Genomic DNA, 20,701 nt, shown 5'->3' on the forward strand with positions numbered 1-20,701 from the left:
CAGCTCCAGACTGAGCCCGGTGCCTCTGCTAAATAGTCTCAGGAAGGAACTAGTTCTGGTGGAACATGTGTACGTTCAGAAGTAGTTTTAGTCATCAACAGAAAACTTAGATTGGACAGACAGTCTAGCTAGCTGTCTGGATTTACCCTGCAGAGATCTGAGGACCGTAACCATAGTCCTCAGATTGGCAGATAGTCTAGCTAGCTGTCTGGATTTCCCTGCAGAGATCTGAGGACCAGGTAACCATATCCTCAGATTGGACAGATAGTCTAGCTGCTGTCTGGATTTACCCTGCAGAGACCTGAGGACCAGGTAACCATAGTCCTCAGATTGGACAGATAGTCTAGCTAACTGTCTGGATTTACCCTGCAGAGATCCGAGGACCAGGTAACCATAGTCCTCAGATTGGACAGATAGTCTAGCTGCTGTCTGGATTTACCCTGCAGAGACCTGAGGACCAGATAACCATAGTCCTCAGATTGGACAGATAGTCTAGCTAGCTGTCTGATTTACCCTCGAGAATCTGAGGACCAGGTAACCATAGTCCTCAGATTGGACAGATAGTCTAGCTAGCTGTCTGGATTTACCTGCAGAGACCTGAGGACCAGATACCATAGTCCGCAGATTGGACAGATAGTCTAGCTAGCTGTCTGGATTTACCCTGCAGAGACCTGAGGACCAGATAACCATAGTCCCGATTGGACAGATAGTCTAGCTAGCTGTCTGGATTTACCCTGCAGAGATCTGAGGACCAGGTAACCATAGTCCTCAGAAATCCACCAGAGGTTAGAACGCCAACACAGAGACAGAGGACGGTGACAGACATCCATTCAAAAATAAGGACATACGCCAGCGGCAACGAGACAATCCCGAAGTGGAAGGTTGAGGATATAGACTTCCCTGGCCCTGACCTGCTGCGTGCTAATTACAACAACACGTCACGTCAGGGACATAATCATCATTTCCAAAGTGAGAGGGGGCAGAATGTCAGGAGGAGGATTTTTAGGGAAATATCCTTTACCATTTGTCTCACCAAATTGAGGATTCCGACACAATTCCAAAAAGCAGCCTTATTTTAAATGGAAGTGCACACTTGCGACGGACATTGGAGACAGCCTCAGGAAGATCAACTCAAATTGCAATATCCAGTCTGAGAATTGTCTTAAGCTAGAATCACAAGGAGCCCTGGATGGGTAACGGCAGCAGTCACAGCCCAGACGGCTGAACAACAAGAGAGAGCGCCACCTACACACATTCCAACGCATGTCGGATAATCCAAGAAATGAACACTCGCCGCCCACAGACAGCGCAGCAATAAGCACTGAGCTTATTTCTGATTCAAAAGAACACAACACACAAGCATCCTAAGGATAACCTCATTATTATTTCACTTTGATAAATCCTGTTTCTACCCTCCTTGGGTTTCTTACATAATCACCTCAATGATTTACATGTCGCCTCTAGGACCATCTGTGTACATCATAGTGGTTTTCTCTAAATGTGCATTACTTTGAGAACATTGTCTCCCTAAGGCTTGTGTGGTTATTGATCCCTCAGCACAAAACTTAATTACCAAACTCATACATGATCCCACCTATACAATATGTTTATGTGCTATTAGTCACTGCATACACACACATAGTAACACAATCTTAGGAAATCTTTCTGAAATCAGCTAAACATTTATTTAATTTTAGTTTTTATTTGATTTTGGCCTTTAATTTTTTACTGACCTTTCACATTGATTGCTGATTGATTATAATATTTGAGATTGCTTTAATGATATCCAGCAGACTCAGAATAACATCCTCATTTTTGTGTCATGATCAAGGTACCGGATGAATGTAATTCAATATTCACTCTCCTTGTATGGTACGTGTTCCATGTCTGTGTTTTCAGGATTGGGTCACCCTGCTTCCCAGTATTGCACGCTCGTATGCTTGCTATCAGTTTCTCTACACTGACACACAAAGAAAACTGTTTACACCCTCCTACACCCGCTAGCTGCAGCTGATTGGACGAACGCGCCACATGGACTGTCAAAACCGACCTCAATGGCAGCTCGTTCACAAACTGTGTTATTTTCTCTTATTTGACTGTTTTTTTCCCAACTCTTTCCCTGTGCACCTCCTCTCTGTCTCCCCTCCTTCTATCCCTTATTCTAGCTGTCTTCGGCTGTCTTTTGTCTTTTTCTTCTTGCCATTCACAGTATGTCGGTAACTGCTAATGTCACACTCTCTCCTTCATGCCAGGCGGGGTAAACCCAGCTAGATCTCCCGTGGATTTGATTCTGCCCTGCAGCTCAGGCTGGAAACCTGTACATTATCTACCCGGCTTCTGTTACAAATCTGGGGGAACCAATCACAAACTGCTTAACCACCTGGCGCGCTATTGGTGCGTTTAACACATGACGTAGAGAGCGACGGCAAGCGCTTTTTGTTTAGATTCAACATAGCGGCCACCGAAGCGCAGCAACCTATTTGTGCCGTACGTCACCCAGATCGTTGGTCTGATTGGTTGAAGGACTTTCCAATTGCATCAGAGCTTGAACTATGCCCGTTGATCACACCTCTTTGATGGGAAAATACAGAGCAGACTCATTTCATCCTGTCTCATCCCCTCTTTCTGGCTATCTCATTCACTCTGACATGCTTATGTAAGACAGCTGGTTGTGAAATCATTACCGTTGCATTACACTGGCTATATTTGGTCCCATTATGCCCTTGCTGCCAGTGGAAAGACACCGGTGCTGTCCTCCTCTGCTTTAATGCCTTGTCTGGTGTCTAACTTTGCCTTTCACCCATGGTGAAGTGGTTGTTTTTTATTGTAACGAGATGTTACTTCACATGTAGTTAAGGACTTTTATGTGATTGTGTGTCTCCTTACTAGTCTTTGTACACAAGTTGTGAATTTGTGAGCATTGAAATTGTTCAGACAGCCTGTTAATAATTTTGTCTGCTGAACCCTTTATACTGCAGCAAGACGGCTCAACATGACTGTTTGAGTGGGAAGAAATTTGGCCTTTGTTCCCCAGAGGATGATTCCTAATCATTTTGGTGACTCTGGGACGTGTTTGTCTAGTAACACATCAAGTAAGATTTTCCACTCAACATACTCTTCTGTTCTTCATTTTCAAATGACAAACTTGTCGACCCCTAGGTTCCACTCAATAAACCTCCTAAAAGTATCTTAAAGACTCCCCATGATGTCCCCATAAAATTATTTAATATGTTTTTTTTTTGGGATTGCTATGAAACTCACTTTTTTGGTAGGTCAGTGTGGTGAAGAGATTTTTAGTTATAACATACGTTCCACTTCCAGGATTGTTCAGGTGTCGCGGTATATCTCCGCCACATGACCCTTTACTTCCGCTTTCTTTGAATGTATTCTAACCTCTAAGACCAGGTAAATCCAGACACTACTAACTACTCCAATCTGAGGACATATGGTCGGGTCCTAGTCTCTGCAGGGTAATCCAGACAGCTAGCTAGACTATTTCCAATCTGAGGACTATGGTTACCTGTCCTTGATCTCTGACAGGTAAATCAGACAGCTACGCTAGACTATCTGTCCAATCTGAGGACTATGGTCCTGGTCCTCAGATCTCTGCAGGTAAATCCAGACAGCTAGCTAGACTATCTGTCCATCTCAGGACTATGGTTCCTGGTCCTCAGATCTCTGCAGGGTAAATCCAGACAGCTAGCTAGACTACTGTCCAATCTGAGGACTATGGTTTCCCTGGTCCTCAGGTCTCTGCAGGGTAAATCCAGACAGCTAGCTAGACTATCTGTCCAATCTGAGGACTATGGTTACCTGGTCCTCAGATCTCTACAGGTAAATCCAGACAGCTAGCTAAGACTATCTGTCCAATCTGAGTTTTCTGTTGACGACTAAACTACTTCTGAATGTCACATGTTCCACCAAAACAACTTCCTTAACTATTTAGCAGAGGCACCGTGGCTCAGTCTGGAGCTTAGCACCACCAAGATGATATTAAGACTATTATTTGATTGGTTTAAAGAAATGCCAATGAAGCAGAGCGTGTTTTTCTCTCCCATCACAGAGTACTATGTGGACTCGCCAGACCCTCTTATACAGCGCTGTGGAAGGGGTCTAACATGTGAGACTAGAAGATTGTAAACCAACACACTTGAATTTAGAAAGTGTATAAATTAAAAACTAAATTACAGTAATATAATTTATGCCCAGTACAATATATTGGAATATATTTGAACATATTATACTGATTTTACCTCCTCCGTTCAGGAATGTGTATTGTACCTGATGAATGGATCATTGAGACATGTGGCCATCACAGTGCACTCACCAAGTGGAGAGCTAACTTCAAAGCCTCTCTTTATCCCTCAACCAACTGTGGTCAGGCAGCCAAAGTGCCAGTGGGTGAGGAGTTATTTACAGGCCTGTTTTCTTGTCCCACTCTTTCCTTAAGGAACACTGCCAAAAAATAGCCCTTTCTCTCAGAACAAGTGGCTTTTTAGTTTCTGTTTGGGAAAAATGTCTGCTTTTACAGCATTTTGTTGAGCAGACAAAATGGACCTGTCCTCTTTCTTTTCTCTTGCTCCTTGGCTTTTTTTTCCAGTTCTGCCCAGACGTACAGTTGCTATGACAACCAAGCGTAGTCTGGCTTGGAGTCAGGCTCACCTTCTCTATTTTCCCACCATCTTATGAGAGCTGGCACATAGCATGAATACTATCATTGCAAATGCATTCTCATTGTTTTAACTAATGGATTTGGTGTTACTGCTCTCCCCTCCCTGACAACCCCTGTGAATGTTATCAGCCAATACCATCCTTATCAGTTATACTACCATAGACATGAGACACCAACAGTCAAGTCAGAGTCAAGTCTGGAGTCCCCAGTCTTCGATTCAATTCCACGCACCAAAGAAGAGTCCAAGTCGAATTCATGTTGAGTCTCGAGTCCCAACTGTTAGAGTCCGGTCCAAATCTGTGTCACCAAAGAAATCCAGTCAGTTTGAGTCCCCCAGTAGAGTGTAAGAGTCCAAGCCTGAGTCAACTAAGAAGAGTTCAAATCAGTCACCATTACCAGCGTTTGAGTCCAATGCCAAGTCCAGAGTTCTAGTCATCAAGGTTGATTCTGAGCTGAAATCAATCTTTAAATATCAAAGCATATAAACTTTCTAAGAGTACAAATATGATGCTGAAAATGATTATTAGAGGGACTCTTTAAAAGACTGAAATTCGCATAGGAAGGTTGAGGTGGAGGATGGCTCAGACAAAACCTTACCTTCATCTGGGAGATGGTGTTAGCGTCATATGTTAAACCAAATGTTAATTTTGTGTTGCTTTCTTACATAATGTCAACTAATGCCATAACAGAATTTCAACCCAAACCAAATCTTTTACTAAACCTCAGTAGTTTTGTTGCCTAAACCTAACCAAGGTATATGTTGCTTTGTTTGATTGACTCCCAAGCGTTAGAAAATTGACACCAAGGGTCCTTACGGCACAAATGGCGATCGTAACCTTACAAATAGATGATTACACCTTCTAAACCTCGTAGTAGGTGTAGCAGGCCCCTTTCAACTCAAATCTATAGGCTTAGAATCTGAAATGCCCATTCAATGAGTGATACATTTAAAATGGGTGTCCCTGCTCTCCTGCTTTAATTACACACTTTGAGAACATGTTGTTCTCCATTCACACGTACTGCCATCTTGTCAAATTACACCTCATAGTTGCACCATAGTAACCTTTTCTCTTTGTGTTTGTTTTCCTCCTCCTTCAATTCATGTAGGGTTATATGACTCCTGTTGTATTGTCTTTGATAATTACTCATCTTTCACAGGGCAGGACAAATCAAAGGGCTATGCTCACATTCAGAACTTTGATATGCAGCAAACAAATATAGGCTACAATACATAAAGATATAGCAAGTAAGTTTCTTTCTACAGCACATAAGCTGACCAAGTGCAGTGAAAAAAAAGCCCTAGATATGCTTTTCAAAGACACATTGAAATATAAAACTAAAAGTAGAAAGACAACACAATGTTAGTGATTGGCCAGTTCTAAGGCAGTTTGTGAAAGGGTCACCTTATTTAATCTATTGATTTGTGTACAGATCACGTTTCTGTCATTATTTTCCTGTTTTGATTACGAATTTTTGAAGTAATGTATTTCAATGGGAAGCATATTCCATGATCACAGAACAATTTTGGCAGCATAGTATTAAAGACCAAAATCCACACAGGGAGGTTGGTTTGGGGGGGGGTGGATGGGTCCAAACACAGGACTGTCACAGGTTAGGGTGTAAAACGCAGCGCACAAGGGACCACTTAAAACCTCCTTAAAAATATGATTTGGTTATTTAAAGCCATAAAGGGACCCAGATATCAAAGCAGGTTATAGGAATCACTGGACAGGGCGGTCAGCGGCAGTATAAAAACTTTATATAAAAGGTCACCCTCCACAGCTCCCTGCCGCTCTTCTGGAAGGATAATCGAAAATGCCCCAGTGTCACAATTAAAAATCCATAAAAGACACACAAGGCATTTCTAGAAAAGAACCCTGTTAGGGTTGTCCGCGTCCCGGTAGTACTACTTAGAGGAAAACCGGTGTTTCCACACAACCACAACTATTTTCTACCTTAACGAGTCCTCTAAGTGCCTGAACTTAACTGTCGCCGCTGCATGACAGTCAATTCATGTCAGTTAAATGAACGGCAACAACCGCTGTCACAACCATGACTTACTGTGCGTTACCTGCTCACCTGAGTCACCTTTGTTGGCTAACTTAACTATTAGACCGATAAATTCGGGGGGGGGGGGCGCTCGTGCAGCGTATGGAGTAAGACGTCCTCTCCGCGAGAGCTCCTCTGCCGTTCAACTTGTATTGTTTTATTTTGCCGTCTTAAACTCAGTTTTCTCGACATCGATCATCCCGGTTTTCTGTTTCTATGTCCCTGCGTACCGTTTAAGACATGAATGTCGACTGTTTGCTAATCCCAAAGCCAAAGACATAGAAGACACGGCGCTATGCGAGGCTAGCTGAGCGGCATCGTGGTGTGCTACGTAGTGTAACCACCGCTGGTGACCAACACGCCTCTCCCATGGAGGACTTGAAAAACATCAGGAAGATACGATTCCTGCAGATATCAACACCCTTTCGAATTTACTGGTGAGAATCTAGCTTCCCCAGTCGTCTCCAACAGCCCTGGCGAACGCCCCAAATGTCAGTAGTCTAGCACAGGTATACAGACCACGACTGCTCGCTGTGGCTTGCTATGGAGACGCAATCACAGCCTACAGAAGTGAGACGCTTTCCGTCCGACAAACAATGACTTAGGGGCCGCTCAAAGGCGAACATGTTAGTTTGTAGGATTCCCGAGGAAGGAGAAAGGGAACATCCAACGTAATTTGTAAGCGCTGTCATTCCAAAGCTGTTAGGCGAGACTCACTTCCCAAAGCCGGTAATTTTTGACCGTGCCCATCGCTCGTCTACACCAGGCCAGTAGACGGATCCTCTGGTCCTTCGTATCCAGACTCCCGCACAATCATCGCCCGGGCCCACTTTCAGGAGAAAGGATATATAACGGCTCGCTCGACCAACAGTCCCTCATGTTGGTGCACATAAAGTCTGCATATTTCCAGACTATACTGCCGAGGTGATTGGAGTGCATGCGACAAGGGGATTCCGTGAACCTATAGGCAGCCCGCGCGAGCTGAATCAAGCACAGACGCTGCGTTTCCGCCAAGCTCCACTATCCATCCCACGGGCTTAGAAGATATTCACTTCCCCCGATGAAGGCATGAGTGTTCGGTCACGCGACGTGCAGCGGGACCTGAAGATGGACTAGACTACCCCCCGGTGGGGGGTGGGTGGCGTGTGCTGAAGATTTGCATGTTTGCCAATCAGGTTATGTTCTCACAGACCTTTGCACAAAGCATAAGGACAATTTCACATCACGACGGTATATTTAACATTTTAAAGGGGAGGCAATAGGAAAAATGTGTTTAGCCCCGCCCAAGATGATTGTGATTGGTTTAAAGAAATGCCAATAAACCAGAGCACCTTTTTCTCCCATCCCAGAATGCTCTGTAGACTAGCCAGACCCTCCTCCGCAGTGCTGTGGAGGAAGGTCTGGCAATGCAAGACTAGGGACAAATCAGACTCAAACAGGAAACAAAGCTAAACAAAGACACATGAAAACAAACACAACAAAATAATAACAGGATGTAAATCAAGTGAAACATCCAAGATGAGTTCAGGAATAACAGCACAAATAACAAGGAAACAGGACTCAATCAAAACATGGAGCAAGAGTTAACAAAATATAAGCCACCCAGATGTTGACGATGAGAGCTGGACGTATTGTCCTTATGTAACGGGTTTGATTTGACTGGGACCATCGATGACATCCAACATGTGACTGGGAGCGGAGCGGAGCAGCTTCCCTCTCCCCTCTCGCCTTCTGCACAGCGAGTTGCTATGGTGATGGGAATGTGCATCGCCAGGTCCTTTTCATAACGTGAGCCTTTGTGCAACTCGACAACAAACTTAATATGTAAATGTGCAACAGTCTTCGTAACAGAACAGCCTGCATGCACAATGTTCGCAGTTCTGCAGTTTGGGTTTCCTCCTGTAAGGTGAATTATTGTTCTAATAAAGAGGAATGAGTTCTAATGGAGCTGGGGGGGGGGGGGGGGGGGGGGGCGGGTGGAGTACTTCACAAACTATTTAAAGTACTAATGACACTGTGAAAATCAATGGCAAGGAAAAAGCAAGGCAGCTTTATTTGTACAGCACATTATAGCAAAAGGGCAATTCAAAGAGCTTACATAATAAAACAGCAAGTAAGGAAGTATACAATAAGAAATATACAATATACTACAATATACTGTACATTTACTCAAGTACTGTACTTAAGTCCAAATATTGATGTACTTTTCTTTTCATGCCACTTTCTACTTCTACTCTGCTACATTTCAGAGAGAAATATTTTACTTTTTACTCCTCCACATTCATCTGATAGCTTTAGTTACTAGTTACTTTAATTACTAGTTACTTTAGTTACTGGTTATTTTACACATTAGCGTGTAAGGTTTCTGAACACTAAACTCATAAATATTTATAAAATACAATGTTTTAACATCTACAGACCGACGGTTTGCTCCAGCTGACATGATTACACCATTTGACACTCTTAGCTGGTTGACAGAACAGTTTGGATCTTTTCTAGTTTCTATAACGTGATGATTTTTCTGCATTGAGTACTTTTACTTAAGTAACTTTTCCCATGCAAGACTTTTACTTCTAACAGAGTATTCTTACAGGGTGGCATTAGAACTTTTATTGAGTAAAGGATCTGAATACTTCTTCCCCCACTGGTGAAAATACTGCCTTAAAATCTTACTCAAAAGGACAGTTCACCCCCAAATCCAAAATAATGGACAAACTCGACAGAAATGAGGAAAACTGAAGACTCAGCTTGTTTAATGAACTATTTGTTCAAAAAGCTATGAAAAGTTAAGCACTGTAATTTGTAAGCGTTTTCCATGCCTGTTCCTTAGTGTAGCTTACTTAGTTTTAATCCAAACCATGATCTTTTCTTTCTAATCTTAGTCATTTGGTGCCTAATCTTAACTTCCGTTGCTGCCAAATTTTCATATTTTGTGGATTTAATGTAATTGTAGTTTCCACCGAAAGGACTGCATCTCGTGGTGCTTCGTACCCGGATCACGGTCCCTTATTCTCGGGTAACGGAACCACCAACCACTGATGTAACGGATGTCTGCATCTGGCTTCAGGAAGCTCTGAAACAGCTTAAAACACGAGCAACTGCTGCTCGGCGTCATGGAGCTCGTAGCCAGCCGGCGTCATGTGACCACCTGGAGTCACGTGACCAGCTAGCAGTCTCCGAATTTTGTATTATATCATACGTTGTGGTGTGCATACATTTTTGTACGTATTTTGCGTATGCTTCTTTCTGCGCCGTGATGCAGATGGCGGGTGTAGGTTGGAAAAAAATAAAATAGTTCCTACAAAAAATGTATCACAGCCAGGTCTGTAGATTATCTTGAGTAACCGGGTCATGTGACCCCCCTTTTCCGGAGGTGTTCGTACAGCAACTGTAAAAAAGCATTAATGTCAATCAGAAATACAGAATAGGAAATAACTTGGCTCAAATAAACATGTCAGTGATTTATTATTTTAATAAGAAGATAAATGATGATGATGGAGGAAAACACCAGAAATGCAGCTATAAAGTAAAGGGAGCAGGACGAAGAGAGGAGGTGTTGTTTGGTCCCTGTTCCCTTCGTGGCTCCGGTCCAGCGGCCTCAGAAAGGTCACATTCACCCACTTAATAAACTGGTCCCAATGGGGGGGAGAGAGCAGGAAGAGAAAAACAACATCATTAGGTTTGAATGGAATGCGTGCCTGTCTCCACGTCTATCTAGCGGTTCCTGGTGTATTTCTGGACCTCCTTCCTGGAGAGAAGAATGGGTTTACCCAGAGTTACCCCAAATGTGTTGGGTGAATATCCCACAGTTTAATTATGAATGACATTAAATGCTAAAAACTGTTACTATACTATACTGTATACTCTACTATACTGTAATAAGCCAAAGCTTCCCGTCCCCAGTGATTAACACAGCCAGGACACTTACTATTAACCCTGTGAGGTCGAAGGGCGTTTAAAAATAATAATAAAAGTAATTCATCTTTTAAAGGTACTGTATTTGACTTAATCCCCATCTGTTTCATATCAAAATGTTGGAATGAAATTTTTCAAACCTCTTGTGAAAACAAACCTACACTTGTTTTGGTGCATGAGATGAATTCACAAATGTCTTGGGTTCACAAAAGTAACGTAATTTATGAATAAAATAGTAATCAAATCTCTAAAATGAATATGTACAGTATATGTACCTCCTAGTGTTATTACCAGGCCTGCAGGCCCCTCAGCTCCACAGAGCATTTCACCATCTTTCCTCATCGTTTGGGTTTTACGGCCCACAACTTCACTGGTTTAGGTTCAGTCTCACAGCTATCTAATGCGTTATTTCCAGACATATTTCCTTTTCCAGCAGCTGTTTGCACCAACATTTAAAAAAGCCTTGGATGCATGAACAAAGCTCTCAGGTGGATTTGAGTACTTTAGAGGTATTTGCACCATTATAGACACACACACACACACACACACCCTTTGTCTTGATGCCAGTGGCACAGAGAAGTCACATATTAGCTTTGCAGTGGAGTATTACTTCAAAGATCCTTAATTCCTTCACTACTTCTTTCATTAGAACCACACTGATAGGACAGAGTCATCAGGAGAGCTCCTTACTGTAAAGTATCAATTGGTACATCCAGTCATAATAGCATGTCTGCTAATCAGTCTTCATCATCATCAATGCTTGGTTTTAATGTTTTTTTGAAATATCTGTATTGATTGCATGATCATATCACCGTATTATTCACTTCCTTGCCAGCCTCATATTAAAGCTTGGGGGGGGGGGCACAGAGTAACACTAAGCTCATTTAAAGCAGCGCTGATGATATAGAGTTACCACCTACCAAAGTCAGATTCCTTGTGTTTGTAAGTTTACTTGGCCAATAAATCTGATTCTGACTTCCTTTCTCCTAAAGGGGCGTGGCCTGGGTTGAAACATGTATGGAATTGGATGAAGCTTATATTAAAATGTATTAACATTTTATTTTGCAAACATTAGATGTTTATGCAGCTAAAAGACATATTTAGCATCACAGAGATCAGTTTTTTTAGGGCGTTCACGAACAAAAGCTGGCGTTAGCTTCTCTGTGTTGCCAGATCTCGCGAGAGTTCGGTCCTGGTCTCAAACAAAGTTCATTTTCTCCTGACGTGTCCGTCTGAAAATTTCCATTTTAGTGTCAGAATGTTCGGAAGATATGTGGCTTCTGAAGAGTGGGTCCAATTTTTACTTTGTTGCCTATGGGGCGTAAGGATGGGTTATAATCTGTGTTCTTCTCCCGTTGGAATCAACACTCTCAGGACCTGGTCTCCTAAAGAGGCGCGGCCGTGGCGGAGCCCACGTCACAAACAGACAGGAAACTACTCAGAGTTGGAGAGTTGCTAATGTTTACTGTAAAATTCTGTCCAGGGCTGATATGGATCATTTCATATAGGATGGATTTTCATTTGTAAGTAGTGTCTCTGACACTCTTCATCAGCTGCAGGGAACTACTGGAAGTGGCCTCTGGCTTTGTCTCGGTAAGGGAGTCGGATAAAAACTACTACCAGAGAGATGAGACGGAGGGCAAATGAGGATGGAGAAAGAGCAAAGGGTGGAACGAGACGGAAGGGAAGAGACAGAGAGATGGAGTGTGGGTTGATGCCATTGTCAAGGTGTTGCAAGCCCTGACGGATTTGGGTCAGTGACATCATCAGTTACATCCATCTCTCTTACTTCACATTGAAGGAGGAATTGTAGAGTGTCGGTCGAAACTGTATCTAACCAATCTGTAGCGTAATGAAAACTCCACGGAAAAAATGTCCGCTTGGAAAGGATTTACCTACAGCTCGAATCTAAAGCATCACTGGTCCTGTTTTTACTTTTCATATTCTGATAATATTGTAATGGTTTATGTTTTGTGCAGAATTCCTAATAAATCAAGTTTGCAGCAAAACTAATTCCCATCTTCTCTGTTTCCAATCAGCTCCTCATCTATCAGCTGCTCACATTATTTCCATTGAGTACAACCTTTAATCAGCGATCTGAGTCCTTCCATAATTTCACCATGTGGATTTGTGAAATTACCCCAGTGAGGACTGTTTTTCATTCCATCGAATCACAAAGGCCATCATCCCGTATCACACTGCTAGCGATGCACATGCAAATGTCTCATTTAAGGTCAAACAGAAAGTATTCTGCATAATGAAATAATGGTGTAACCCTAGATGTATGTGTGTGCATGTTGCCATGGTGATTGCAGGTTGCTGTCCAGGATGGCGGGGATGAAGGAGCAGCAGTTCACCGAGGAGAAGCCCCTGTTGCCGGAGCAGCGAGGAATGGACTCCGACATGGTCAGTCCGCCTGCTTTATTTACCGTGTGGGTGTCCTCTGTGAAACCAGCCCTCCTTCTGGGCGCTCACACGCTGTTTAGTATGTGCAGGATGAACCGTTGTGAAACTCTTGGTGTATTAAGACTGAGATGTTTGTGCTCATTAGCTGTGATGGCTCATAATTAGACAATGGGCTTGTTTACCAGCGGAGAAGGAAATTAATGAACTCCATCCAACCATGACATTGTGATAACAAGACTATGAAAAGTTGAGAGCTCATTTAAGCTGAGAGAGAGTGGTGGAGAACAAAATCCAATTCAGTTTTATAATAGGAGTTATTGCAGGACACTTCACAGACATTTTATGGATCAGAGTAGGTCTAGACCACACTCTATCATTTTCACAACACAACAATTCCCCCCATGAGCAATGCAATGCATTTGGTGCAACAGTGGCAAGGAAAAACTTCCTTTAAAGAGACAGAAACCTGGGACAGACCCCTTGGTGGGCGGCCATCTGCCGCTGCCGACTGGGACACAGAGACACAGATACACACATACGGAAATATGATTCATATTAATCAAGGCATTTGGTGTATTGGATAGGAGCAATTATAGTGACAACAAAGATAATATAACTATGACTAGAAATAACAGTAGACACTATCCAGGTGCAACCACAATCCAAGGAAATCTGCGAGGCCAGAAAACAAAAGGACTCCGGGGAAGAGGCTAAGTTAGTAACACGTAGTAATGGGACATGAATGCACACAGATGGAGAAAGAGAGGAGGAGAGGGGGGGTCAGAGTGTCAAAGGAAGTCCCCCAGTAGTCTAACCTACAGCAGCATTACTAAGAGATGGTCCAAGGCAACCCTGGGCCAGCATATGGAGGGTTGGTAGATGAATATGACATCAATGGAGAGATGCAGAGCTGAAGAGGAAAGCAAAGACAGAGACTAGGCAGTGCACGGTTACATAAAGCCACCTATTCATTATCTCAGCAACAGGCTGCCGCGGTATCGGGCTCTCCAGTGTTTGAGAGCCACTCGTTGCAGAAATGATGGAAATAGTGGAGATGTTCCGGATCAGCTTGACAGAAAAGTGCCATGAAGAGGCAAGAATCACGCCTGAAAAAACACAGCCAGTGCTCAGTGAGATGTGTTAGTTGTTACCAGACGTAAAAGTAATCTGCAGATTTTTTTGGTTTTTGTTTTGAGGGGTGACCTGCAAAATATAGCGAACAGATTTTTATTTTTATATTTTAAATGAATTTGTTGAAAGTCCGCGAAAAATCTGTGGAACATTCTGTGGAATGCTGCGTTGTGTGGCCCTGCTTATGACTCTGCCAGGCCGTGTGAATGGAGCAGGATTATTATTATTATTATTAACCAAAAGGAAAATAAGCAGCGGGAAATATTTTTAGTAAACTGAAACTAAATAAAAACTTAAACTTTCAAGAAAAACTTAAACTAAACTGACACTATATGGCCAAGTTAAAAAAAAATCAGTTTTCAGCTTGAACATAACATTACCAAAAAAACTGTGAGAACATGAATTTCTGCCAACTCTCAGTGTGACACTGAACCAGAACTGAACCAACTAGACATGAAACGGCACTGTGCACAAAGGGGTCGGACCCAGGACCCCCCCCCCCACCACCAACTATCAGAATTGTGTCTAAACTAACACAGAGATGAAGCAGTGAAGACCTCCATCCTCAGTAGAAACAAACACAGAACTAAACCTTAATCAAATATAAAGAAAATGAAATAGCAAAAACCTGAAATAGCAAACACTAAAACTAAACTAAAATGACATAAAAGTGATATTCTAACCTGTTATAATGAATGGAGAAGAACACATGTAGGTGAAGTGTGCTCCATTCTAAAAAGCCAATTATGCAAATGCTGTTGTCTTTGTAGTGGAAAGCAAACAGGCAGCGAGATGATTACTGGCCAGAACAGCTTGAAAACAACATATGGAACAAACCATAAACCAGACTGGCCCATTCTTCTGCTCCTGACGAGCGTCTCATTTCTGCAGATGAAGCGTGTTAGCCATGAGCCAGGAGACACAGTGTCTCAGCGTCTCTTCACTCTGAAGACCTTGTGATGTCCTTGGGTCAAATTTGACCCATTTTCAAAGTTTCTATTTTGGAAATATATGTATCTTTCAACCAATAATAACGCAGATGGTTCCTTACAATGCTCTTCACAAGTAAAATGAAAGATCCGTTGACTATTTTCATTGAATTATGGGAGTTTTATTCAACATTTTAGCACATTTCTGCTTTTTAAACAAAGAAATTAGGTATGATTTCATATCAATTAGGTGTGTAAAACTACAATTTGGTGTTAGTGGATAAAAAACGTAAGCACAAGTGACAAAAATGTCAGAAAAAATTACAATTACTCAAACACAAATATGAAACGGCATCAAAAAACACTGTGAAAAAAATTAAATGCAACAACAACATCTGAAAAGCCTGAAAAAAATTCAAAAGAATGTTGAATAAAAGTGTCACATTATTTTTTAAGCCGGGAGGACAACACAAGGGTTAATAGAAGTAGCCGTAAAATGTTCTGCATCAATGTGAATGACTAATTACGCTATTGATCAGCTGGGCTAGCAACAGGTCATTAGGCCCGCCTCATACCACTCGCTGCTTATGAATAAATAAATATAATAAACTAGGCCACGGACGGCGGAAGAATTATACCACACTGTAGAAATACTCCAAGAGTCAAGTAAAAGTTCTGCATGGAAAATGTAACTTAAGTTAACATATGTAAGTATCATGAGGAAAATGTACTCAAAGTATTAATAGTAGAAATACTCAATGCAGAACTCTCCTCCCATTGTAGAAAGTGTAAAGGATCCAACCAGCTGTGTGTTTAATGATATCATCATCTCAGCTCAACCTTGTAAAAAGTTTAAAAAAAAAGCAACCAAAACCTTTAAAATGTAAAAAGCAACAAACTCTCCCAAAACCAACCTCTGAAGGTGAAGCACAAATTGAGCAATTTGAAATGGGAAAAACAGAAGTTCAACTGTGAATCTCATTCTACGGACTGTGAGTGTCACTATGTCTAAGATCCTGTGCTATGGCCCTGAAAGAAACATCCAGCTGCAGCCTTTTTCTACTCTGAAACTTATATTTACAGTGTTTCCCATGTGACTTGAATGCAGCATGGTTCTGGTTTAGAGTTGCATGTTCACAGTTTCATCCAGCAGGTCTCCATCCACAGCCAGTTCCTACCAAAGGAAGGCGAGGTGCCTTCAGGTGTGAGCCTGGCTTTGAGCAGGGGCGTCAAACTCAACTTCCCAGGGGGCCACACTGGAAAAGAAAATCACATCTGAAGGGAAGGACATGTAAAGTTTATTGACAACGAAAAAGTCAAATATCTTTGAACTTGTTCTTGCATGTCTTATAAAAAGTCTTCTCACAAACAGTTTGGTTGACATAAAGCTCTAAAAAAGTCAGCAAAGACGTTTGGTAGCCTTCATAGAAAAAGTGAGTAGAAAGTGGAAAAAAGTGACAAAAAGCAACAAAAACGTCAGAATAAGTGACAAATACAGCGACAAGGCTTTGGTGGACCAAAACTCATTGTGACCCTAAATTGATCTGGGTGGGGCTAGATGTGGCCCGCGGGCCTTAGGTTTGACACCCCTGGCTTTGAGGCTCCCTGTGTGCATCCTCGAAGACCTCCATAAGCATTGCATCAGAAAATGAATGCTGTATGATATTCATTGACTTTATGTTGCTGCTCTGTCTCCCCCGGTTGTTACCCAATAACCACCTTGTGTTTGTTGTTTTCGCCACACAGCAGGATAAAGGAGGGGAGGCGTCAGGGGGGTTACCGCGCCCCGCCAGCCCCGCGCCCCTTAACCCCCCTCCTCCCCCCAGCCGCCCCACTCACCGCTGGCATGTCATGGCACGGCACTGGCTCCGCCAGACCCGCCGTCGGACCAGCGGGGTCCTCCCGGTAACTACCAGAACCAGCAGAAGCATCTTGACTGCCAGCACACTGAATCAAACGCACACACACACACACACACACACACACACACACACACACACACACACAACATGGACACACAGCTCAGAGAATGAACTGGGTGCAGCTGAGCAGTTATAGTAAAATAGGAAGGAATAATAATTATAATAGCATTAAAAATAACTATTAATAGCCCCTTTACAAACAATAGTTTACAAAGTGCTTTGACAGAAGAAAAAACAGCAAATACACAAAGACACATACAGTATACACACATCATTGTAACAGAGAAAAAAGAAGATGGAACACCTTTAAAAGACAGTAAAAAGGACAAAAGACACATGTTATTTATTACAAAATTAAATTAAAAGGGGGGATAGAGTGGGAAAATAACGATTATAAAAAGACGATAAAAGATGACATCACATCAAAGCAAGCCTGTATAAGACCATGCTATTCACCCCCGCATGGCCAATGGTAACTGATGCTAATCACTGCTAGGAAACACCCACCATGTGCACAAAATGTTTCCGCATACACACATATTACTATTGTAAAACATAACTGTGTGACTTGCAGCGGTGGAACAAGCAGTCAAGAAGAATTCAAAATGGACTTAAAAATAGTAACTAGCAATACTCTTTGTATTTGACATGAGAGAGGGAAGAAACACATCACTGCAGCAACACACACTTCTCAGCACCCTGTGTGTGTGTGTGTGCAGCCTTCCATAACACACAGCCGGTAGGGTCACCGGGACAGACTGGGCTCTGGACCAGGACTCACCTTCTTTATGCATTCATTTTTAATCTCTCTCAGAGACGTTCTCTAGTACACAATGGGGCGTTTCGATTAGATTTGATATGGTGATTTTAAAAAAAAAACACCTTATAACACTTCAAATAAGTTCTATAGGCTGACATTAAATATTGTTGAGTATGAAACGACAATAAAGTCCAAATGCTTATAAATGGTAGCCTAGCAATCACCGCATTGCAGCGTCATATTTTAATTTAATCTGTTGATTTCTATGCTCCATTCTGTCCCTATCATGTTACCAATGGGGAAATTGACTCCCGTAAGTCCAGAAAAATTCCCCCTCTAATCAAGACTACAGGACCCACATCCAGTATGATGGCAGACGGCAGGGCTGCTATGTCAACATGCTTTTTAAAAGTAGAGTTAAAAAATATAAAATGTTGCTCTGTGTCATTTCTTTAAGACCACTTTAAACACACTTAATGAAACACTCACACACACATTATTCCACTGTACTGCTGCCATGTAGACACGTGTGGTCTTCAACAGGGGTCCTCAGCATATTATTTCTAAAGATATATCTTTCGTTAATTTAAACTTTCTGGGCTATAGCTAAGGAAGCCATCCACAGATAGAACTGTTCCACATTTTAACAAAACCAGTGTCCTACCCAATTTGGCTGGAAAACTAAATAACTTTAAAGTCAAGCGAGTTAAGGTCTTTTGCCTTTGTAGGGCAATGGAGGCTTTGATTTTGAACACACGCCAAAAGAATACACGCACCACAAGAATACATGCCACACGTTTAAGCCAGTACACGTTGCAGGTCCACGGTGCTCTCCCCTCTCACTGAGCTCAGCACATCCTCTACATGCAGCATCCCAGGGCGGGGGAAGATTGCCACCTGCTGGTCCGACCACCATACAGTCAACTCTCATTTTGATTCCCTACTGAACACTATGATCCATCTGCATGGCATCCACAGGGACTGAAGTTGCCCGGTCAGTTGCACATTTTCTGTTGAGATCCCTTGTATGGGAGTTCTCCCACTCTGGTGATGATACAGCAGCATATTGGATAAGTTATCAGATCCTTAGGGCTGGGCCATACATCGATATTATATCAACATTGACATATGAGATTATATATCGTCGGGAGACACTGCAGACAAAACCCTCCTTTTTTCAATTTTGAGTTTTTGGGCTATTTTACTTCCATAGCATCTCTTCTTTCAGACTATTCGGGGAAAAAAACATCCAAAATACACATTTAGATGTTTATTTTAACCAACTTTGCCTATTTGGGCCTTATTTATGTAACATTGTATTCCTAAAAACGTGGCAAAAATAGTTTTTTTAATGGTTGTTAACGCCATATTCTGATTATGGAGTGCCCCCTGTATTTTAACATGGGGGGTGTATGCTTATGCCCCTGTATTTTAACATGGGGGGTGTATACTTATGCCCCTGTATTTTAATATAGGGGGTGTATACTTATGCCCCTGTATTTTAATATAGGGGGGTGATACTTATGCACCTGTATTTAATATAGGGGTGTGTATCTTATGCCCCTGTATTTTAACATAGGGGGTGTATACTTATGCCCCTGTATTTTAACATAGGGGGGTGTACTTTTTGCCCCTGTATTTTAACATAGGGGGGTGTATACTTATGCCCCCTGTATTTTACAGGGGGGGGGTTATATTTATGCCCCCTTATTTTAACATAGGGGGTGTATACTTAGCCCTGTATTTACATAGGGGGGTGTATCTTATGCCCCTGTATTTTAACATAGGGGGTGTTATACTTATGTCCCCTGTATTTTTACAGGGGGGGGGGGTATATTTATGCCCCCTGTATTTTTACTCGGGCGGGGGGTATATTTATGCCCCCTCTACTTTAAGGAAGAACATTTATTTATTTATGAAACATTATTCATTCACAAGGAAGATTGGTGTCTTTAAAGGTTGGATGTTTCCTCATTTTTTGAATTAAGGCATTAAGATCAATATCCAAAAGATGATTTTTTTATTCCTCTTTTTAGTCAACTTTAGCATGGATTCATAAAGTTATGAGCAGCACTGTAAATCAGGCTCTGAATGAGATCTGAACAAACCCTTCTCTAAGAACCTTCAGAATATAGTTTGGAGTATCTAAAAAGATAACATTTTCTGTTTTATTGTTGAAAAATGGGATTGTCAAGCAGACATTTATAATAATACATTGATACTTGGCGTCTGAGTATCGATACAGTATTCTCCAAGATCTCATTGTGGAAATATTTTGAGAAAGCACCGATTATTAACCCAACAATATAGCTGCAATATCAAAATCACTGTATTCTTTTCCAAAAATATTGGGATATTTGATTTTCTCCATATCGCCCAGCCCTTTGGGTCATTCAGTATTATTTGACATCTATTCTCCCCATAGGGCAGCTTCAGGTCCTGTTGTTCTCTCTCTCTTTAGGTGTGTCCCTGATCTGACTTTGTTCACTCTGGAGTGCCACTCCTGTCCTTTCTTTTTCCAGTCATCACTGCTAATCACTTCAAACGTGACTGTCTTCACTCTTTTCCCCCTTTCTTAATCCACCGCTATTCCTTTTCTTTTCTTTTTTACTTTGTAGTTCTGTACAGTATCCATCTTTAATCCTGTCATACTTTCTTTCAGCAATATCACAAATAATAGTACGTTCTATTTGTGCATGTGTCACAGAGGAGTGATAACTGTGTGACGGTTCTGACTGGTGGTGTCTAACCTCATGTGCATGTCCTTTATTTTAATCTTCATCGATTTCCAGATGTTCCTGCTCTGTTCTAAGTTTTTACAAAGGCAGCAGAGCAGGAATTAGATCTTAAAGGGTAACTACCGTTTTTGTCAACCCGGACCCTATGTTCCCATGTTCTGTGTCTAAGTGACTGATGG

The 20,701-nt window shown here is 42.0% G+C and overlaps 1 protein-coding gene and 1 long non-coding RNA gene across 8 annotated transcripts in view; one reads left to right on the plus strand and one right to left on the minus strand.

The window, feature by feature from the left end:
* LOC116693423 (protein NDRG4) overlaps positions 1–20,701 on the plus strand; it is a 79,331-nt gene that overhangs the window by 28,368 nt on the left and 30,262 nt on the right. For 3 of the 7 annotated variants that reach the window (XM_032522401.1, XM_032522398.1, XM_032522400.1), the window contains 2 exons: positions 12,952–13,042; positions 16,849–17,007. In XM_032522401.1, the coding sequence (XP_032378292.1) occupies positions 12,965–13,042; positions 16,849–17,007 (237 nt within the window). In that variant the 5' untranslated portion in view covers positions 12,952–12,964. The remainder of the gene's footprint in view (positions 1–12,951; positions 13,043–16,848; positions 17,008–20,701) is intronic. The other 4 variants (XM_032522402.1, XM_032522399.1, XM_032522404.1 and 1 more) reach the window with 2 other exon arrangements.
* Positions 12,410–20,701, minus strand: part of LOC116693497 (uncharacterized) — a 17,527-nt gene continuing 9,235 nt past the window's right edge. The window contains exons 2-3 of the long non-coding RNA XR_004332933.1: positions 14,818–14,827; positions 12,410–12,420 (exon numbers count right to left, since the gene is read on the minus strand). This is a non-coding gene — a long non-coding RNA (uncharacterized LOC116693497). The remainder of the gene's footprint in view (positions 12,421–14,817; positions 14,828–20,701) is intronic.

This window comes from Etheostoma spectabile, chromosome 8 (genome assembly GCF_008692095.1).
Source record: "Etheostoma spectabile isolate EspeVRDwgs_2016 chromosome 8, UIUC_Espe_1.0, whole genome shotgun sequence".
NCBI classification, from domain to species: Eukaryota; Metazoa; Chordata; class Actinopteri; order Perciformes; family Percidae; genus Etheostoma; species Etheostoma spectabile.